A 22,618-nucleotide genomic window follows, 5' to 3' on the forward strand; every position below is an offset into this window, starting at 1 on the left:
AACTCAACAAAACTTCTCTAAGCAAGATCGTCTTAGGTGCTAGAGCCTGCAGTGCTTTGGCACTGCGGGCGCCCCAGTATGGCAGTACCGAAAGAAAATATGAAATAGTGCACCAGTGACGTCGATCTCTATCCTCTCCATTGCGAGTGCAGACCAACAGTAGCGCAAGCTTTCGCTGGCACGGACTTCATCGCGGCCTTCTCGTTTTTTGCATGGTGACGCCAGGGATCGTCGCGGAGCGTGCTCTCTAGTCCGTTTCAAATCCTGTGGCGCTACCTACCACAGCTCGGATGATCACGTTTGCCAATAGCAGCAAATAAAGAAAGGCTTTATGGATCAGAATGAAGAGAACTCGTGATTGTCATAGCATTGGCGCCCGCGCAGCAGGGAAGCAGGTGGCGTTTTCTGATAGGGTGGGGAGATCAGCGTCACTGACACGCTATTTAATTTTCGTTTGGATTCAGGGCTGGCGACAGCCGAAACACTGCACGCCGTATATAGTACCTAAGACTATTTTTTGTGAAGTTGTTGTTGGGCAACATAGGACTGTCGCGTTGCAATTTTGCAAATGCAATATTGCTTCCAAATCGCCTTACAGTATGACAGCAGAAGTGCAAATGCGCTTATCACAAGTTATCAGTGCAGCACCCTGTGTTATTTGGTGCAGAAAATAAAACAGCCTGTATACCTACTACATTAGCGATCTCTGAGAACGAAAGCGAAGGTCCAAGGCACTGCAAACGCAATTTTGCGCTCGTAACTGCACGTTGCCGCAGTTATGCATGCGTGAATTTTATCCCCACAGCAACTGAAAAGCCCCGTTGCGCTGGAACGCTTACGAATAATTTTTACGCTTACTTCTCCAACGCGCACGGACTTGCGCCTTGTCGTCCACGGCTAACGTGCCTTCTCCCATGCGCGTTGTTCTGGCGCGCATACCATCGATCCCGCATTCCGTCTTCTCGCCGATGCAAAGCAGTCCCCCCTTAATCAGAGCCTGACCACACGTTCACCGTTGGGCGCGCGCACACACACAGAAAGGAATACGGTAGCTACAGCCTGGCGGGGAGCGCCTATCGACGCGACAGAGTCCTTGGAGAGAGAGAGAGAGAGAGAGAGAGAGAGAGAGAGAGAGCGCTGCTAGCGTTCACTTTTTCGCCAGCGATGGCGATATCAAACTAGTGGCTGTGAACAATGGCTGGAAAAGAAACACTAGAACGCCGCTGACGAAAGAGAGCGTTCCCTGCACGGAGCCAGCGCGCATGCGCGAGACAGTCACAGGTGTTGAGAACATTGTCTGCCGAAATCCGCACAGGAAAAAAGCTAAAAAAAAAAAGGACAAAAAAAAATCTGCGACAATGTTTAACAACCATAAAGCTCAAATACAGGACGAGTTCCGCATCGGTGGGCTAACCTCCGTTACAAAGTCTTGATCCACTTTTAGAGATCGGCCTGAACAATCGCATAACAATGCAGCCATGACTAGCTTTCGATCGAACTCGGGTTTTCGACAAGTCGGGCGTCACAAAATGAAAGTTTCTACGGTATACGGTGTCATTGCCATTGATATATATAGGGTGTCCCAGCTAACGTTAGCCAAGTTCTTTAAATAAATAAATAAGTTAAAAAATATTAAAAACGAAGACGGTGTGAAATAAATAAATAAATAAACCTCTGACAAACAAACACCGTAGGTTTTATAATTGTATCTTGCGCCGTGTTATTATCGCTAACGTTAACTGAGACACACGGTCTGTCCGCCGACGGAAGAAGCTGCCAGCGGAGAGATTCGGTTATCTGGTGCATGACAGCATTAACTGACTGACTTAACTTCACAAAGCAACACTGCGGCTATGAGAGACGCCTCGGCGGAGGGTTCCGTAGCAATTTCGACCACCTGGGTTTTTTTAGCGTGCACATAAGTATATGTAAAACATAAGTGTGTCGTTGCACTTCGAAGCCATGGAAATGCGGCCACCACCGATCGGGAAGCAAAGCCGCGAGCTCGGCAGCAGAACGGCCATAGCCACCACGACGAGTTATGCATGCATGAAACAGCATGGCTCACTTCTCAAAGATGGTAGTTTCCTGAACAAGCTGAGAACCCGCTTCAGTTGCATGTGTGCATGTTATAAGGTATGTGTCTATACCAGGTGTCAGGAAAGAGGTTAAGGGGTGGTTAAAAAAACGCACAGTAGGCAGTAAAGACGATATTTTTTTTTTCCTTCGCTCGTAGTGGAACTCATCACTTGCTGTGGCGGACGACAGCAAACACGTGATAGTCACCAAAAGATTGGACGACAATGAACTAAATTTGACTGCTCAACTTACTAATTAACATGAGAGCACGTTATGCAGTTGCAATAGTGAAGCCAGCCAGCTGGTGAGCAAACAAGTTTCACAGATGTCGGTTTGCGAACAGCAGTACCAAGAAATGCCTTCTTAAAACGTTCAGTGAAATAGATTGGGGTGTTTCCGGTTAACATTGCTGCGCACTACAGAAAAATGAAGCTGCGAAATTTAACTGCGGAACAGTGACGTATCTTTGCGCACATTTTGAGGACTTACTTCTCTGAAGTAGGGCTAGAACCACACGATTGTCAGACAATAGATATGATCTGCTTCCTGGCTGGCTTTAATGATGTCATTCGAACATGGCTCCAAAGTTGCTAATTAGAAAATAATCCTTGAACGCTCATTATTTGCCACTAGTTATTGTCAGATACACGCTGACGTCAGCCGCGGCCAATGATGCGCTGCAGAAGAAACTGTCATGCTGAGCTTCGTTTATTAATTACCTGAATTTTTTCCTTTGATAGACATAGTATAATATGTACGTAACATTTCTCCAGGCTCCACGATTTCGGGGAAACAAAAAGAAAAAGAAAGAATCAGACCACTCACTATCGAACGATGCAGCCGAATGTGTGAGCAGTTGGAATGAGTATTCGCCGCTTTCAACAGAAAGCAAAAGTTCTAATTCCGCACGATGGCTGCGCGCTTCTTGAAAAGCTCGTATCGCCGCAACGACCAACGAACCTCTTTCACAACGCGCGCAGTACGAAACGTTTCCTGGGACAATATTGTATACGGCCTGCAATGGCCCTGCGCGAACAGAATTGTTGGGTGTAGACCAAACAAATATACTGTAGGTAGTGTACAGTACATCCATCGACGATGCCACCGAGCCTGTAAAGCTCATTCTTAGCTCCGCTTTCGGACGAGTTACATTTACTGTCTGACAGAAATATACAGCTTGTACACCAAAGCACAACCATTCACCCAAACTTTCGGAAGCTTGGCTAGAGAGTCACGAAATGAGAGCACATTTCCGCCCAGTCGAGAAGCTTTGTATTCAACCAACGCCCCGCAATCGCACCTGCACTCTAATATGATGGGTAAAAGCTACACACGCGTCTTCTCCGTGCCGTCCATTTGCGTCTCAAAGCGAGGCAACAGCGATGCGGCGGGGCTGGGCTACTGACAATGCGAGCGACAATTCCAGTAGACGCTCGCGCGGGGGGTAATCTACATTGTATCTGGCGCCTCAGAGGTGACCTGCCGCAGCAGCTGACTCAGGACTGGCACAAGTAGTAGCAGAAACAACACGGCGAGAGAAAGGAGCGCGCAGCGGGCGACAAGCCAGCAGTGGACAGCAGAGATGGCCACGAAGAGGCGCCGCGGCAGCAAGCAGAAAACAGGCCCGCAGAAGATGGACGGCCGCAGGAAGCAGGCTTCGCTGTACTCCCCCCGCTACCACCGCAACCATCTCCCGAGAAACGTATTTGACCAGGAGCGAGCCCAAACAAACCACGCCCTACGTGGCAGCATCGTCAGCGAAGAGGCAACGCGCGAGAATTCTAGTAGAACTCGCTCCCCTCTTTCCTCCCCCCGCCCCCCGGCCCCGTCCGGCGAGGCGCCGCTCTCGCGACGACGAAAGCCTGCTCGAAAACACCGGCGGCCCCACCGCGAATCGGCAGGGAACTACGGGGAAGGCCTCGCGCCACCGGAGGTGCCCGATCGCGGCGGGGCCGAAACGCTGCTACACTCACTCCTGTGTCGACGAGCACGTCGCATGCTCGCCTGGTGCGGCTAGATTCGAGATTAGCGACAGCAGAGCACGCGAGGCGTAATGGACTGAAATAGCGCCTTTAGCACCGTTTTCGTTCTATATGCTACGTGTCAATTATCTGAACAACAAGCTTTCGTGATGTATTTGGGCTTTTATCGAAAGGTCACCGCGATCCGGCCTAAATCGACTTATAGGCGCGACCACTTAAAAAAAAAAAGCCCGCAGGCAAAGCAAGCGTGCGGTAAGTCCTGTTGCAGGGAGAAGCTCGAAAGGGTGTAAGCAGGCGCGAGTTTCCCGCCTTAGCCTTTCGGTACGGTCCTCGCCTAGCGTTAAAGACACGGCGTCAACAAAACGGAACAGTGGATAAAACGTTATGTCTTTGACACCCTGCTTTGTTTAATTAACACAAACGCAATCCTCATTCCGCGACAGCAGTCGGTGTACTGGTTGGCGGGCAAGATGTTATTTTTTGTCTTTTTTTTCCCCAAGTAGTTGTGGTAATGCGACCAAACATGTATAACCAACGGTTAAGCTAGAAGGACTTGGAGTATAAGGTTTTGCCGCGATTTCTAAAACGGTCACAGCACGCTATTCAGGAGTATACTTCGTGGCGCCCATTGAAATCCGCATAGAATGCACGAAAAGGGAGCGTGCCGAGCTATATTCAAACTGTCATGCAGTCTGATGAATCCTTACACATAGCTCGTTTCTTATGATCAGGTTAAGCTCCGCCTTTATAGCGCTAGAGAATACGCAGGGCCACTGGAGACAAGAAAGCAGAAGGCCCCTGCTGCTGTTTAACTATGGCGCTTCTGTCGTGCAGACAGTCAGAGCCGACAGTATTGCGTGTTACATATTTTCTACAGTGATCGCAATAATTCACGCTTCTTCAGGATGACGTTCAGTGCACACATTGAGGTCAAGCCTGCATCGGAGATCTTGAACTTGGTCACCCATGCCACGGTCTTCACACAATGGTCACATTTACGTCAGGTGATCGAAACAACGCGTCTAACGCAACGCTCAGCACGCACACAGAGGTGACATTAATGCGGTGACAGGGTTAAGTTGCGACGGCACTCAATGTGAAAGGCGCTACATAACAGGGTGTGTCGTCGCAAGACACGATAGAAATATTACGAACAATGTAGCACGTTCGCTAACGGAGGTGGTCCATGAGTTGTTTTGATTGTTATGCTGTAATGGCCGTTGAGTGGTGCATTAACTGCAACAAGCTCGTCTTTTCCAAACAGACTATATGCCTACGTGTGCAGGAGAATGCGTGCGCACTTTCTTGCCCCTTCTTTTTCATATCACTAAACATAAAATAACATCCGCACAAGTTGCAGTGGGTATTCCGAAAATTTGTATTTATCGAAAGCATGAGTATCGTGCCCTGCAACGAAAATATCGAGGTCTAGAGTGAAATTTACGTTGCAAACCACGATGCAAGCATACAGCAGCGATAGCGAACCCACGACACAGCGTGTTTAGCAACAAAGAGCGAGGCAAGCGCCCTCCGAAACGATGGCGGCGTCGTGGTGCTTACGCTGCATTTTGAGTTTATTACTTTACGCCCCCCCCCCCCCCCCCAATCCATCTACAGGACCCGAATAAGAATCGAAATAGGCGAGCCACGCGCTTCATGTACTGGTTTGCGGACCGCACACGCATGCGTTGTCCACACGACGTTTTGACGAGGGAAACGTATCACGCCTCTCATTCACTCACACGTATGAACAGCGAAAACAAAATGAGAGCTAAATGGGTCTGCGTTCTGGCTGCTAATGTTCGCACCGCAATGCATAACTCGGCCTTGTGAAGCTATGCGAGCCGAGGTAAACCCAAGGCAGTTGAGCCATTCATGACCCGCTTGGGATGACACAGCATCGACACAACAGTGGCAAACACGCAACGCGCGTGTTGGAATTTAAGTCGACGGGTGTACCTGCCTTTTCCGAGAAGAAAAAAAGCAAACCAAAAGCGCGATGGACACCACGTCCAAAAGCCGCACGGGCGCGCTCGCGGCGACAGAAGGCCGGCGCGCTTGGCAACGCTCGCGCCTCGGGCAGACTCGCCGCGGCAGTGACGTCACCGGCGGATACGCCCGGCAGCGGCGAAGCTGCCCGAGGCGCCAAACGCGGTCGCCTTTCCCTTTCGGCGCGCGCCTTTCCCCCGCTCGGCAACAGGTCGCGCCGGCAAGACCTCCTGCGAGCCGTCCCAAACACGGTCGCAAACTGCCACACATCGGACACAGATAAAAAAGCGTGCGCTATAAAAACGTGCGCTGACTCACCATTGACACGGCGGCGCCGAGGGCTCCGTTGTGGTAGGGAGGAACGACATATCCAAAGGGCCCCGGAATGGGTTCGAACGAAGATTTTCCTGGAAAATATAAAAGAAAAAAGGCACACGCGCGCTGTTGGAACACACGGAGTCCAGCAGGCAGACACATCGCGTGGGCACGGCCAACGACGCCGCGCAATGCACTCCTCGCGAGAGAGATAAGGCACCGTCACACACACATACGTGCTATTTAGAGGGCATGCGTTTACCGCCGCCATTGCATTACGCAGGGCAGTTGTCCCGTACTGCCTTGTTTACGAGTGTCCGCCCTGGGTGCCGCGCACACCCGAATCAGCGAGTGGCAATGATGCTGCATCGCAGCTACGCCCTGCACTGGTCGCCGTAAACTGGAGACGGCGGTGCGCCGTGCAGCGCAATCGTGCGAGCACACAGAGCTTACGGTCCCTCGAATCACGCGAGGAGACCGGTGCCAGTGTGCGACAAAGTCACACGTTGCGAAACGCAGCGACACTACCGGAAATAGCTGCGCACATAACACTGAAATCGAGTCAAAAAGGGACAGCTGAAACGCTTTCGCGCCAGCCCCGGGGGGCGAGGGGGGGGGGGGGCAAAAAGAACAAAGCACACGCCGGCCAGATTGGAGTACGCGCTCGCGTTCCAGTCCGGCCGTGATGAGTAAACAGATCTGGACTCAGACACTGGTTTGAGTTATAGACGTATTTACACCCTTAATCACTATTCAGGATGTAAACCATTTTACAGTGCACGTTGCTCTTTAGTTTCTCATTAAACTTTCAGATCGATTCTGTTAGGCACGACGTTTCAAAGTGTCGACGCAGTGTGAAACCTCCACCAGTGCCCGACAGATGCAGCAAACAACAATTTGAGCAAGCGATTGACGAGTTGCAGCGAGGAAGTGGAAGACACTTGCGGGAGGCGTTTGTGCACCGAAGCGAGAGACGCATTGACGAGGGAAAGAACACACACAAACATATTGTAGGGTATGTGCAGAATCGAACCCGCGACCTCGTGCTCCAACGACATTGCCACTGAGCAACCGAGGCGAGTCAATTGACGAGACGAAAAAAATCGCAGTGAACAGCATGTCGCGGTAGATGACACAAATTTAGCTCCGTAAAAAGCATAGCAATTCCTTCTCGGGTTATATATTCTTCCTTAATTTCGCTGTTAGGGGGGCAAAATAACATTTTATCTTTTCAGTGCACAACAAGCGGAAATCGGTTATCCAAGATAGATTTGTTGTGAAAACGTAGACCAAAGATGACTTCGCAACATATTGCACTTCATTTGCGCAGACGAGATCTAAGTGTTGTTACAGGATAGTGTTAATGTTTGAAATGTATGACACATTGCACTCCTTTTCTATCTGTCACTCATTTCCTTACGTAAACGGTCACTTTTTACAAAAGGGACAGTAATCATCAAAACCAAGATTGTTTCGATACGGATACAGGAAGCTGACAATATCTGCACCTAATTTTCCTTCCCACATAACCACCATGAGTGAAACTGTTTGAATGAATGAATAAACTTTTTGAACTTAAGAAAAAAAGAAAACCCCTCTTCCTAGTAAAGGCGCCAATGCCTGATACTTGGGCAAGATTATTCAAAAGCAAACTTCATCGATGCCACGGCGATCTTCGATAGCTTTGAAGAAACAACCCTGCGTTTTATCACCTTAATTGAGTTATCGTTCAGAACTAAGCCGAAAGTTCTCAGCCGCTTAATTGTCACAACCCAACAACTTTGTGAAAGCAGAAGTATACGATGCGAAATCGTTTACCACATATAGGCGCAGCTGGGACACGCCGCTGAGCAAGGACTTGGATTGAGAGTGCCAAACGCTGCCGTTGTGTAACCGTCAGGTGCCAACGGGGCTCAAGTTTTAATGCGTTAGCATTAGGACTGCCAAAGCGGAAAAAACTTCGGAGGCGATTTGGCGGTAAGTGGGAGATAAATGGTTTAGCTAATATTACGTCGCACTTCCTCGAGGTACCAGATCTGTGGTTTACACCGCGTTCAACACATTGCGAAGTGCTGTTCAGCGCCTTACTGGACACACATCCTGCCTTTTCGAGGAGCGAAGTGCAACTGACAGTGGTTCTGGAACAGACACCCACCCACCCGCACTCTCTCTTCTAAGCGCTCACATCCCCTCTCTACAAGGTGACCGGCTTCTCACACTGAACGAACTTTCTTCCGCTTTGACACTCCTAAAGATGGGACAGCTTAGAAAAGCGCGAGCGCGCGCGCACACACACGCGCACACACACACGCACACGCACACACACACACACACACGCACACGCACACACACACACACACACACACACACACACTGTTTTCACGAGGGCGAATCCGGAAGTCTTTGCCCCTATTTTTTTATTAGCCAAAATAAGGTACATAAAGGTAATTACAAATATACGTACTATTCTACGTACCTTACACTATCTTTCGACACAGTCCCCACATCGTTCCAGACATTTGTGTCATCGCAGCACTAACTTTGAGATGCCCCTGTGGTAGAATTCTTCCGGCTGACTGTGGAACCATTGTCGGGCTGCTGTCTTGGCTTCATCGTTGCATGTGAATCGCTGTCCTGCCAGGAACTTCTTCAGTGGACCGAAAACACAATAGCCCATGCGTGCGCTGCAGTTAAATGTGGATTTCGATGGATGTTCGTCTCTTGCTCCACAGAAAATGAATCACACTTCGTTGCTCGTACGCCGTGGACGTGTGAATCCACGTGTGAAGCAAACCGCCATCTTCGCTGGATGGATGGATGGATGGAAGGTAGGAGCGTCCCCTTTGAAACGGGGCGATGGCAGTTGCCACCATCAACAACTGACAGCAGCGCCGTGCCGCGGAGCTACCGGCAAATAAGGAGAGGCCGGTCCAAGAAAGGTTATCCGCTAGGAATGGACTTGTTGACTCCACATTTACAGCCGCAATTTGGTTTTAAAGGGACACTAAAGGTTAATATTAAGTCAACGTGGTTAAAATACCAACGCAGAAACCTCGAAAAGCTTGTTTCATGCGAAGAAGAGACTTATTTTGAGAGAAAATTTGTTCTGAAGCGTCCGCGTACCTCTAGCGCAGTTCAAGTCGCCCGCCCTCCGATCGAGGAGTGGTGGCGTCATGGTCTCATAGTGACGTTGCGCCGTCGGTGAGTAAAACGGCACCCGCAGACGGCGCTACGGCTTTTCTGCGCGCAAACGCGCGGCCAGAAACAGAGCCAAGACAGAGCCGACAGCAGGGCGAAAGCGGGACTATGGTGGCTAGCGGAATGGAAAGCGCGCGACGATAAGCTGGTTCTTTATTTTATGGCGCCAACTTTGACGCTCGTTGCAATGTACGACCCTCCCAACGACACATTGGCTCGGGATGCTGGGCTCGACTTCAGCGATTTAAGCACTGATGAACGTGACTTGCTGCTGAGGGCTCGCGCTGCCGGCGTCGTTGCGTACTACTACGACGGCAACTGTATGTCATGGCTGTACATGTTCGCACATTTGTAGCTTTTCCTTCGTGAAAACGCAATGCCGCACTCACCGCCCCGCCCCGTCTTCGACCTGCTGTTGTTTTTGCGCTTCGGAGAATACAGGCAAGACCGACGGAACAGCGCTACTGGAAAGCATTGCTTTGAAGGGCACTCCACACGACTTCAGTAAGTCGGCGTTGAACTCGTAATCCTCTGGACGAAAGTGCAGCGAACACACTATGCGATTTTTCGCCTCTTTGCCAACGCGCTGTGGCAGAGGTAAGGCACTTAACTACTTCGAACGGAGAGGTTCACTCGTTGGCACACAGTGATAAGTAACGTCGGATTCGCCGCTGCAACTGCCCTTGGCCAAGTTCCGCGGACCGTTCGCGCATCCCACGACTTCATATGGACGTGGTATTCCCGCTGCTTGTTCCAAATGCAAGTTTCGCGAGCCAGCGGAACCAGCGCAGCACGACACGATAACGAAACGACTGAAACTCCAAAGCGCGCGCTGCGCAGAGTTTAGCGTGCAGAGTCGAGCGAAAACGAAACTTTTCGACCACCCACACTACTGAAGGCTAACGTCAAAATCTTACTTTTTCTTAGAATCGAACAGAAGTAGACCAGTAGCATTTTCTTCCGTCTTATAACCTAATGAAATGATCTTTTTAATACGAGTAGTTGAGTACTAGTGACATAAATTATGATGAGGAGTGCTTTCGTCATCGGGCTAGAACCGGAATGTCGCTGGGGAGTCTCAAATCGCGTCATGCATTTACCTCAATTTCTCGGTTACGAAAGCTCTGTTCGCAATTATATTGACACCTTAGATGTCCTAGAGCATTGCTTTATCACTTTAACTTTGCTTCATAGTAACCTTTAGTGTCCCTTTGAAATATAGCGGCAAAGACTTTGATTCGCTCTCGTATATATATATATATATATATATATATATATATATATATATATATATATATATATATGACAACTGTCAGTTGCACTTCGCTCTTCCAAGAGACGGGACTTGTGACGAGTGAGCTCCTGAATAACACTTTGCAATATGGTGAATGCGGTTTAAATCATGCATCCAGGACCTCAAAGAGGTGCGACGTAATGTTAATGCATTTCTCTGACATTTACCGTTGAATCACCACTGAAGTTTTCCGGAAGACGGATTTCGCAATTTTTTGCCAAAGCTGCTGCTCGAAGTGCCAAAAACCGGCAACATCAAGCTTTTCTCCCAAAGCGCAGAGTCCCGCGCTAATGGTCACGCCTAACAACCCATCTCTATGACTTTAGTTTGTGAAATCTCGGATAACAATTTTATCAGAGTGTTCTCTCTATAGCGAGCGCACGAATGGCGCGTGAAAACCTGCGACTGTCTCGTCGAATTGCTGGTCGAAATTGGCGGAACATATTGAACGCATCGCAAGATTTGAGAAACAAACAAACAAAGAACCGCGGACACTTCCCTCGCTTCAAACAACCTGTTCGAACAGTGGGATGTGCTTGGCTCGAGCTCCACGAAGCGAATCAACCAGCGACAGAGTAAGAGCCCGCCTGACGAACCTCGCCGAACGAAGTTGGTTCGCTCCGCGCTATTCCGGGGCTCGGGAGTGAAAGCGAGCGAGACGGCTTCGCCCTGCACACGCAACCGAAGGGGAGCCACCAAAAGAAAACATCGGAACGCTGCAGTAGTGGGCCGCGCGTTGGATACCCCCGCCCTCCACACACCTCCGCTGGCAGCGCTTCATCCATCACGCAGACGGCCACAGGTGCGGCCGATGCTAATCCAATACGGCCGGGGTCGACCAGCACACGCGGCCGCAGCAGCGGAGAAAACCCTCCCGGACGGGGCCCCGATGGGCGCGTGCCGCGAAGCGGCGAACACACCGAACGTATTCGGCAACGAGACGACGGCCGAGCCTCATCAAGATGGACAAAGCAGTGGGCCCCGGCTATCGCGAAACTGACCGCGAGGTGGAGAAGAAACCCTGCACCGGGTTGGCCAAGCTGGATCCCGCCGTCGATGGCCTTCGCGTACTGAGAAAAAGTTAGCAGCGACGCCGCACGGCAAGCCGCCACAGCCAGTGCGAAGGCTAAAGTGGCACTTGACGGCGAGGAAACAAGGCTCGGCGGCGGTTCCCGAGGCACTTGTAGGAAAGGGAGGGAAAGGGAGCTGAGCGAAATGCGCGCAACTCGAGCGCGAGGAGACGCGCCAGGCGCGCTCGTTCCGGCGGGGCAGCCTCGCGTGTTTTGCCGCCGCCAGGAGCGAGCGAGCCACGATCCCCCGTTACCCAACGAGAAGCGAAGGGCCGGCGCGGGGAAGCTTCCTGCGCCGAGTCAAGCAGTCATAATAAAAGCACACACGCCGAGAGCGAGCCGCGAAGGCGCGCATCCGAGAAAGAAGGTTACGCGTTAGGGCCGACCAAAATCCCATTACCTTTATAAAAACAAATGCCCCGGCTGCGCCAAAGATCGAAACAGAAAGGAGGGGCAGCAGGGCGCGCGGGAGAGAGAGGGCATCGCTGCGCAGGCTGCAGTCACGCAGGCCACCTCTGAACTCGGGCGCGATAAAGAGCAGCGCACTGGGGCCATCTTGAGTAGTCCCGCGGCGTGCTGCACCGCCGTCGCCTCCCCCCCTTCCCGCGGCCGTTGCCTCCCGTCTTCTCCCAACGCACACTGCCACAACTGTCTTCTCCGGCCCAACCGGCACGGCGCAGCACCACATATCCTTGAGCGGCCTCTCCTCTCGCAAGGCGCATTTGCCTCTTTTGTTCCCTCCCAGCGCGCGCCGAGTCGCCGGCCTGCCCGCGCCACGGCGTGCGTGCTGGCACCATGCGCGCGCGCCCCGCAGGGAAATTCCGCGCCCCATGCGACGACGCGCTCAGGACGCCTCCTCGCCAGGGGCACGTGCGGCCGGTACGCACCAGGGCGAGAACCAGCAGGTTCGCAGTGCGCCGGGGAAGGCGTTGGCAGAGTGAAAGCGATCCGTGCGCGGCTCCTAGGTAGGGCTCGCATTCTCGCGTTGGTCACCGCACATTGGGCGCACTTGTTTACAGCAGCTTGGGTGCCGTCACTTTACACGAGTCGCCGGCTACACGGAACAAGCGTTCCGTAGGTACAAACCAAGATATCTCGGTCATTATACATATAATGTACGTTCTTTCTCTTTTTTAACTAGCGGTTTTACCCAGTTCAACCGTTGACGATCAAACAACGCAAAGCGGCATCTTTCGGTCAACTTTCTTACATTATGCACGAGTTCACACCGATTCCCTGGTCGGCGCGTATTAGCCAGCCACGACTGCCGAAAAGAAAACTTAAGCGGTCTTCCTGCATCGCCTCGTATCTCTCCACCGCACCGAAGGTCAGCCACTTCCCGAAACAAACGGAACTGTCGACATCAAACAACCATATCTACTAACTAGGAATGCAGTGACCAGCACCAGTTTCGAGATGACCGTTTCCTAACTTCCGGCGAAATGCACTGGCGTTATTACCTATTTTCCTATAAGACCTCCCTTGAGCACAGTGGATCAGAACTACGTGAAGCACCATGCATGTTAACGCTCGTAGCACCTTGTCAAGCGTTGGGAAGGTGAACATCGTCAGTGAAACAATAAATCAGCAAACAGGCAGCCGTGGGCCTCTTGCAACAGGAGATCAGCTGAACCTGACAACCAAAGGGGAAGAAACGAACGCAAAATTTAGTAGCAGTGAATAGGCTTGACGTCAAGGTTTGCCTGCGCGTGTCAAGCGAAGCGCCAAGAACGGCGCTTTACACAAAAGTGTACGTTCACCGCAAATGTTAGTGCCCAGAGAGACTTCGCCGGATTGCGCTTCGTTATCACAACAGCTGCAAGAAATGCTTTGGGCTGTCCGCCGTAAACAGCGAGTCACGGTACTCCCCAATTCATGGTAGTGTTGCATACCTGACTGCATAGCTTTTTCGAAAACGCTGCCTGCAGTTGAAGTCACAAGTATCCGTGTGGAACCACAGTCAACTGCGGCTGCACACGGAAGGTATTCGCTCCACTTGGCTTCTTCGGATGAACGATTCTGTTTTCCCTTGAAATGGTTTCAATAAATAGAGATGTGCGAATAGCGATTTTCGAGACCGAATCAAATACGAATCGATTAGTGCCAGAAGCTAATTAAATCGAATCGAGGACCGAATAGTTTTCGAATAATGAACTGCCGTTACCACAATTAAATATAAAACGACGTTCACATCTTAGTATTCTTAAAGTTGGGAAGTTTCTCTCATTGTATAGTATGCTATGAAGCGTTGCTTATTAAAAGCACTCATGGAGGATTAGGAGCAAACAGTAGTTTCTTCACATGCACAGTACTCTTCAGAGAGCGCGAATGATCGCTGCACAGCCTGTAAGGTATGGCTACCTAAGCGACATAGCCTGCTCCATTACGCAAGTCCATTATGCAAGTATACTGCGCGCGCTGGGGTGAAAGTACTTTTGCTCTAATTTTACGCTTAATTGCGCGCAGTTGACGCTTGGAAATATTCGAAAAGTATTTGAAAAATATTTGCACGTACCAAAAGTGACTATTCGATTCGTTATTCGAAAGTTCCGAATATTCGCACGCTCCTAACAAAAAATACAAGCCGACGAGCGAATGGGCGGCGCGTCCAAAGGCGATGCAGAAGTCTAAGCAGGCTGCACTGCCGATGCGACCTGTGCAGCCCGTACAGCCGCATTTATAACTCGCTCTGTCCCCCCACTGCAAACCTTCGCGTTAAAAATCGGCGGCGAACTTGCCGCACTCCGAAAAAATGAGGCGCACAGGCGGCGACTGCACACTGTTGCCGACTTACACAGACGTTACAAAGCGTGCACAAACATTCGGCGACGCGTGCCGGCTTCCCGGTGAGGGGAGGTCGGGAGTTTTTAATTTGAGCGGCAGCGTGTTTAGCTCTCACGACACCGCTTGGCCACGGACGAACGCACACGCCGACACGCCTGAGTGATCGAGGCGAAGGGCCACCACCACAGAGCGGAGAAAAGATCATGCTGCTTTTTTTTTCTTTTTATTCTTCTAGGGAACGCATTACTATAGCGCTGGCCGACATGCTTAAACGATGACAACAACTAATTAACCCTGTAATACCCAAACACACTTGCACATCAAGGGAAATTAGGTCAACTTGTCCACCTTTATTTCCGGCCTTCGAAAGTACATATGTAAAATAAAAACGTGAAATGCTAATTGAGTTATGTTTGAATTAATATAGCAAGTAATTAGTAATGGGTCTGCTGACCTATTCCCAACTGAAAAATCGCTCCAGCGTATGAAAAAAAAAACGCTACCAGTTAAATAAGACTTTTGATCTATGAAACTCAGTGTAGCATATATGGTACATTGGGCATTACACACTTTAATAATAACTAATTAACATAATTACTTTAGGCAATTCTTGCTAACGCAGAATTCACGCCAGTCAGTGTTGTGTAGGAATCCCGAATCTTCAAACTATCACAAAATGAGCTGGTGTTCCATTTAATCTTGTCCGGTATTGCGCGAGGGAGGCCTTTCGGAAATGAAACGGAATGCGCCAATGCATTTCGCCTCGAGTTTGAGGAGATGCGTCAAAACTGGTGCGAGAGTGTCAGTATCCCAAAGAAGTGTACATGACTACAGCAAACGAAAATAAACCCACCTGAGAGTTTTTAACAGGTGATGTGCCCTAAGACCTCCCCATTATCGAATATTTACTCCGATGTATGAGAGCAATACAGCGGCATTCCCTCGTTACACCCCCTCGGCCAGCTGCGGGAGGATTTAGGCGACATGACGCGATTTTATCCGCTTTAAAATCTCGTTCTCCTGTGAAAACTCCGACAATAAATTTAAAAAAAACTCCCCCCGCCGAAACAGGCTGGTCACGTGACGCTTCCCATGAGGATGTCCGCCGCGCCAGCGACCGGCCGCGTTCGGCGGAGTCGGTAGTGCTCATGGCTGCCGGTTTGTTTACATCTGTGAAGTGGTATTCCGTGACAGCTTTTCGTCAATTTGTTTCGCGTATTTTCTTCCAGAAAGTGTTATAGGCGTACCTGAAGCTGACTATATCTCAGCTTCAAGTACGTTAGCTGTGATCACTTTGCTGAAAACGATGAATGCAAGAGCAAGCAACGATTTGAAGTGCGGAAAGAGGCTATATAAGGTATACCTCGAAGCTGCTCATTGACTCGTGATGTATGCACAGGTTTCTGACTATGTTTCCGTGCTGCGTGACTGTGGCTTGTGTTCTTCAGTACTTGCAATGCCCTTGTGTGTACATGCTGACAACGTCCGGTGTAATGTTTGAAAGGACCGCGTAGCAATGGCAACGGCTGCCACTGTTCGTCCGTGCTAGTCGCACCATGAATGGCATACTCCAAGTTCGTTGCGGTGCTGTGTTGCCAGTGAGAAAGACCAGAGTGCAAGCAATTGTTCTTATGTATCTTTGAACGGATATCCTCGCCCAAGAAAAACGGTAGGACATAAGTGTGCGTACTGTAAATAAAGGTTCTTACTGAGCGATGTGAATCGAATTGTTGCCGCGCATTCCGGTTTAGGTCACGTTGTTGTTTCCGATATTGCATGAACATTATGCTCTATCACAGACAGTGATTTAGAAGCCTGCTGGCTCAGAGTGTGAGGACTCGCTCGACAGATCAAGGATGTAGCTCCTTTTTACAACTGAGAGAGACTGCTTGGACGCTGAGCAGGTAGTGCGGTCTAGAAAATGTACGACTACGCACTTTTCTGTGTTACGTAAGCTGCTGCGGGTCATGCTCCCGCGTAATAAATTCTTGTTACGCTACCAGTATTTCGCACAAAGTTAATTTTGCCCTGAAGCACACACACATTTTTCTTGCTTACTGTAGCGAACGCACTACTTTTTGGCCCCGAACGCCGGCAGTGCGCGAAGTGGCTTCAGCACTCACAGAATGGCATGCTCATTTTGAAAAATTACGCCATTACATTTTTTTTTCTCGCTATTCTGAATTAAGAGTTTTGTGTTGATTAAGGTCTTCTGTTAATTGCAGAGAAGCAGGTCTCGTATGAGAGAGCATGCGAGTCGTAATTCTGAAAACAGCACAGCTGCTCGCTCGGCGGTTTCGAGGCACACAGTATCATGGCTATAATACTGGCAGCGTTGCTTGTTGTGTGTCGCATGTAAGATGCCTGTCTTTCAAAGTTCTGCATTGGGCGTTTCTCAAATGTTTATGCATGTCATGATATATATGCTTTCATTGACTTGTTTCGTTGAATGAAGTATATATCGAAATATGAACAGTAGCTTCTGCATATAAAAATCTGCACGCTAACTAACGCGATGCTTCTTTTTACATTCCCGTTGCACCTCGAAAAAACTCCGTTCAGTGCAAAGTAAAAAAAAAATATAGAAAGAACCCCCCCCCCCCCCCCCCCCGTCATACGCAGGATAATAAACTCCCAACTGGAGGGTCGCTATAGAGCATTATACTCCCACCTGGGAGTCATTTCCGTTTACAGTGTAGAGCACTCCTACAATTAGGCAATTACAATACGTGCCTGAAATAATTGTCAATGTTTTCCCCAAATGAGTTAATCGTACAATTAATAATTAAGGCAGAATGTGCTCCCACCGCTACTGACGCGTTGCCTGCAGAATCTTCCCTCCACCGCTTATATTGTCTGGCTCTTGCATACACTACTGCGTATTTGCAGTGGGGAGGGCTTCTGTAAGCTATGCGGCGTGCTAGCTGTGAAGCAAAGTCAAGCTACAAATGAGCACACGGGCCTGCTTGACCGAGCGCTAGCGTCGAAATACCACATATAACTCACTGTTCGTAGTATGGTCAGGATTCTGAGTCTGACTGTAATATACGGTATTCGTTTCTTCGTGGGAATATAACATTTCGCAACACCGCAGTACGCGTATACACTTTAGGCGGAGGCGCTGTAACAGCAAAGGTATACACCACCTTTCATAGTGAAAAACCACAGCTGCTGCCGAAAACACATTGAAGTCACGCTGTTTGAGGAACAGGGCATCAATGTTTATTTAGGACTGACTAAGGAAACTGGCTTGAGCGTATTGCCTGGCCGGATGTGCTTGTAACCTGCGTTAAGGTGGGAAGTGTCCTGCAGGTATTTCGTGTCTATATATGTGTGGTGCGCTGCCCGCTTTTAACCTGGAATAGTAGGTTACAAGAGAATTATTTGATTATTTATTCTCTGCGATTTTCCCTTGCACCACTTTTTTTATATACTTCTAAGCCATTATTGCCTCACATTAGACGCCTGTATAGAGTAGCTGGTTCTTTGGTGGCCTATATTCTCAGACTGGCACCAGCCGAAACTGCTGCCTGAAGTGTGGCGCGATCGCATCGACCTAACTTCCAACGAGCATGTGCGCATTCCAACTCGTGCATTCACACCGTAACAGATCTTTCAGCGGCCTACGACAGCGTGGACAAGTTCTGGAGTGCTACATTTTTACTTCCCTCTAAAGTTATCCATGTGACTACAGTACTAGCGAACGTATAACCAGCGGGATATCATGTAGCACCCTGGCGTCGTTCACCCATAAGTTCTCCATTTATCAATATCTATCTAATCAGCCTGGACCTCTTACTCGGATCAAGGGAGGCAACGAGGATATTTCGCTCGCCTCCGTGACGCTGGGAGAGTCGTCGCGGCTTTCGAAATCACCGGACAAAGAAAATGCCACCCGTGCCCTGTTGATCTCCCTCTCGCTGTTGCGTACACTGCGTGTGCTCCTCTACACAACAGCGAGTGAGACGGCAGCTAGAAGACGATTCGCGCTGGAGGTCCACGATGTCAATCTGGACAGCTTACCGCCGCCCCAAGAAAAACAGCGTGTAAAAGAAAGCGTCACGCGCCTTGCGGTCAGGAGCACCGTTGCATCTCGCTTCGCCTCACATGCAGGAGAGCGACGGCGGCTCCTGCTGGCAGAAGACTCGCGGGCGGACCGCGAGCCAAGCCAAACAAACAGCCTCGCCGCGAAGGAGCGCGGCGGCGCCCCAGCGACGGGGCAACAACTCCATGTTTGTTGCCGTTTCCGCCAGGAAGGCAGCGGTGAACTGTTGTGCGCCAGGTCTTCACATCCAGCAGAGCGGCGCCACTGCGCATTCCCCCGCATGACCTGCCAAGAGGCATGCGGGGAGACTTGCTCCCCGTGCAGAAGGCCGTGGGACGACATCTCGTTTCCTTCAAGTCTTCCTAAAGGCAACTTAACACAACGGGCCCCGAATGTGTGCGCCGCCTTCGGTTCATCTCGGAGGGCTTGGGGAGTCCTTATGCGCAGTTAGTACAGTACCGCGTACTGCTCGCGAAACCCTGTTAACGCTGTTCCGCGGCGGCGAGTGAGAGACGACGCAGAACACGCAAACTTGCTAGAAAGCTCGCAGTGCCGGAACGCCGAGCGTTTCCTTGACGCTTTCGAAAACTAGCCGGCATACGAGAATGAATGCGCGAAACTGGTCTTTCTACCATGGCGGAAGAAAATAAAAACAAAGCGAGAACTGGCACAGCCGCCATATTTATAATACCACGCTCGATTGTGTAACACGCGCTGACTTCCGTCTTATACAGCACTTTCTCTCGTCGCGCTTGTCGAGCCTCACGGTTACACAAGAGCTTCGAGGGTATATATACATATATACGTCAGTTTCTTCCGCACGGAGAAACGTGACTCCGTGACGAACACTGCCTTAAAAAGGCTAACTGTGGGCATTCAGGGTACGCGCTTACAAACGCCGACACAGACGCCAGTAGAGCGGACTCACTGAATGAGCACGAAAGGCTTGCGGCGGCCAATCGGAGATACACAGGGTCGCGCTCGCAGTGAAGTTAGTGGGCTGGAGCCGCCACCTGGTTCACATGCTTATCAGCGTTCAGCGATTACCAGGCACTCAAAGTGGGCCATGCCCGGTAGATGCCGCTGCTGAGGTTGTCGAAATGAATAATTTCACAAGTCTTCAGCTGACTCCTTGCGGGGCAGTTCGCAAGCAGCGGATTCCCTTTTACACAATTTCGATGCATGCCATCTTGCCTCTATAATCACTTTAGTTGACGCCCCCAAGTTTTGTTTCAAGCATCAAGACAGAGTGAGCAGCACAAAGAAACGCCCTGCCCGTCACCAACTTGAAGTGTGCACGCGCCTCGCAACAGTCGCCCGCGCACCTAGGGTGGGTCAGTAACGGCACCAGAGAGGCGATTACGTTATGGCTGAGTGTTTCCAATAAGCTACCTTCATTCAACGCTCAAACGGAGGCATACGATTACGAGTACAAGGTCTTCTTAGAAGACCTCGTCTTCAAGTTTGCGCTGGGCAGCAGTCTCATGCAATGTCTTCAGCAGAGGGGCCAACATACCGCTGTTTCGGCCGGCATCGCCTGACGCCAGGCGAGAGAGCCAAACGTGCACCAATACGGTGACGAGCCAGTCACCCTCCGCCCTGTTTCCGAGTGCGACCAACGCCCTGTGTTTACCTAATGCTACTTTCCGCAAACGCACTTTCTACTACGTATAAGGCGAGAGAGAGCAATGCTAGCTAGGCAACAAACACTTCCGCCCCGCATATATCGATTGCGTGAAAGATCGACAGAGGTTAACATTTATACAGAACAAACGGTTCAGGGCACTGAAGCGCTGGGACCGATACACGACAGCTTCTATTTGCACTTCAATACCATGAATATCTGACATCTAGCCCAGTTGTCCAGCGTTCTGCAAATGTGACAGTTCTGGTCCCAAACTGATCAAAGCGTCAGTACTGTCTGCGCGATGAGAACCAAATACGCGCAATCACCAGCTTACAAATGCAAGTGAAAAGGGCAGGTTCCCATAAACCGCTTGAAAGAAAACCAGTGGAACACGAGGAAACCCGTACAGGAACGTGTTTCGCTATTCGTGCTGCAGGTGGCACGCGCTTCTGCTAAAGAGGATGCGAGATGTGTGGTTCAAAGCGTTGTACCAGAAAATACATATATGTAAGCGGTAAGAACAATTATTTATTTTTTACCGTCCCGAAGCACGAAGCAGCATATGGCTGGGAGCCACTCCGCCGTTGGGGAGCTCCGAACTGACCTGGGCCACCCTGGTTTCCTTACCGCACAACGAAATCTTAGCACACTGGCGAGTTTACGTTCCGCCTTCATCGGGGTGCATTGCCGCCAAGCACAGCTTTAATGCCAATTTTCCTGTAGATGTATCTTCGCTTAATAAGAATCCAGAAAAAAAAAAAAAAACTGTTCTATTTGAGTCAGCACGTGATCACACACAAACACGCGAAAAAAAGACAAAGGAAAGAGAGAGAGAGATAACGAGAAATAACGCTATTATATAGCAGACCGCTTTCAATTACTTTAGAAGCCTGGAGAAACTCATAAGTGAATGGCCCGGTGCCGGGGGCTATATGAAAACACAGCAGATACGCCTCCACTAATTGCAGCTGCGTGCTCCCGTGTTTGACTGCGCTGCTCACGCCAAGTAGAAGCGACCGTGGCTTCGCGGAGACTGCGTTCAGAAGGTGTCGAGAAAATGTTTCGCGAAGCGAAAGCGTGTTCCGCGTTGCGACAGAGGCCGCCAGCTCAATGCATTGCACCTGGCGTTCTCGCAACGTCCCAGCGTTTCCGTATCAGCTGCACGAGTGAGCAAACACGGAGACAAGACTCCGGCGTTGTCGGACGTAGCGCGATACGAACGCTTCGAGAGGTCAGTGAAATGGGCGCTCGACAGCGCGCCCCGATAGGCCGCAATGCGAAGGGAAAAGAAAAAAAAAAGAAAAGTCCGCCCCGCAACGCGGCCTGCCAGGCACCCCTCAACTCTTCGCCATTCACGGCTTTTCTTTTCGCAGGTGCCGAGGAGAGGCGATTGCCGCCGGCGCGAGTCCCGAGGAGGAGGGAGGGGTGGTGCAGAGAAATCGCGGCTACGAGAAAAGTGGGCAGCTTGTCTTTGGTTAACCTCACTACCTTTCCGTCTTCGTTGATCTCTCTCCCGCTCGTCTTGCCCGTCCTGAGCCGCGTGTGTCGCTCAAGAAGCGCACCAGGTAGTGGTGAAAAATATCAGGAAGCGAAACGAGGATTGTTTTGTTTTTAAGCAAAAAAATCCGCGCATCGACCGCTCACCGGTTGCACGGCAAAGCGACAGCTTGCTGCCAATCACGAGGTGGCGGGTTCGATTCTCGGCCGCGACGAAAGCATTTCGATGGGTTGAACTGCAGAAACGACCGCGCGCAGTGACTTGTTTAGTGCACGGTCAAAGTGACCAATAGCCCAGGCAGAAAAAGGGTTAGCCGAGGGGCCCGATTATTATTAATCGTATCATGAGAAGCCAACAAACAACGACAACATATGGGAAATTACTTGTACTAAATGAATTAAAGAAATCATAAATTAATGGCAATGAAAGTGGATGAAAAAAAGAAAACTTGCCGCAGGCGGGGAACGATCCCACGTCTTCGCATTACGCGTGGATGCTCTAACCAATTTAGCTAGAGGTTAGAGCAACGCACGCGTAATGCGAAGACATGGGATCGTTCCCCGCCTGCGGCAAGTTTTCTTTTTTTCATCCACTTTCATTGCCATTAATTTATGATTTCTTTAATTCAATTAGTAAGTACAATTAATTTGTACTGTCATAGGGGGCAGGGTGTATGTTCAAGCTGCACTTGCAGCTTTTCTTCCCTGCGTCCCCCAATATGTCGGAAATAAATATAT

General features: G+C 50.2%; 1 protein-coding gene across 3 annotated transcripts in view; it reads right to left on the reverse strand.

Annotated features, from left to right (window-relative positions):
- Window positions 1-22,618, reverse strand: part of pan (transcription factor pangolin) — a 248,732-nt gene that overhangs the window by 214,609 nt on the left and 11,505 nt on the right. For all 3 annotated transcript variants that reach the window (XM_075687113.1, XM_075687115.1, XM_075687112.1), the window contains one exon: window positions 6,369-6,457. In XM_075687113.1, the coding sequence (XP_075543228.1) occupies window positions 6,369-6,457 (89 nt within the window). The remainder of the gene's footprint in view (window positions 1-6,368; window positions 6,458-22,618) is intronic.

This window comes from Dermacentor variabilis, chromosome 1 (assembly GCF_050947875.1).
Source record: "Dermacentor variabilis isolate Ectoservices chromosome 1, ASM5094787v1, whole genome shotgun sequence".
Lineage (NCBI taxonomy): Eukaryota > Metazoa > Arthropoda > Arachnida > Ixodida > Ixodidae > Dermacentor > Dermacentor variabilis.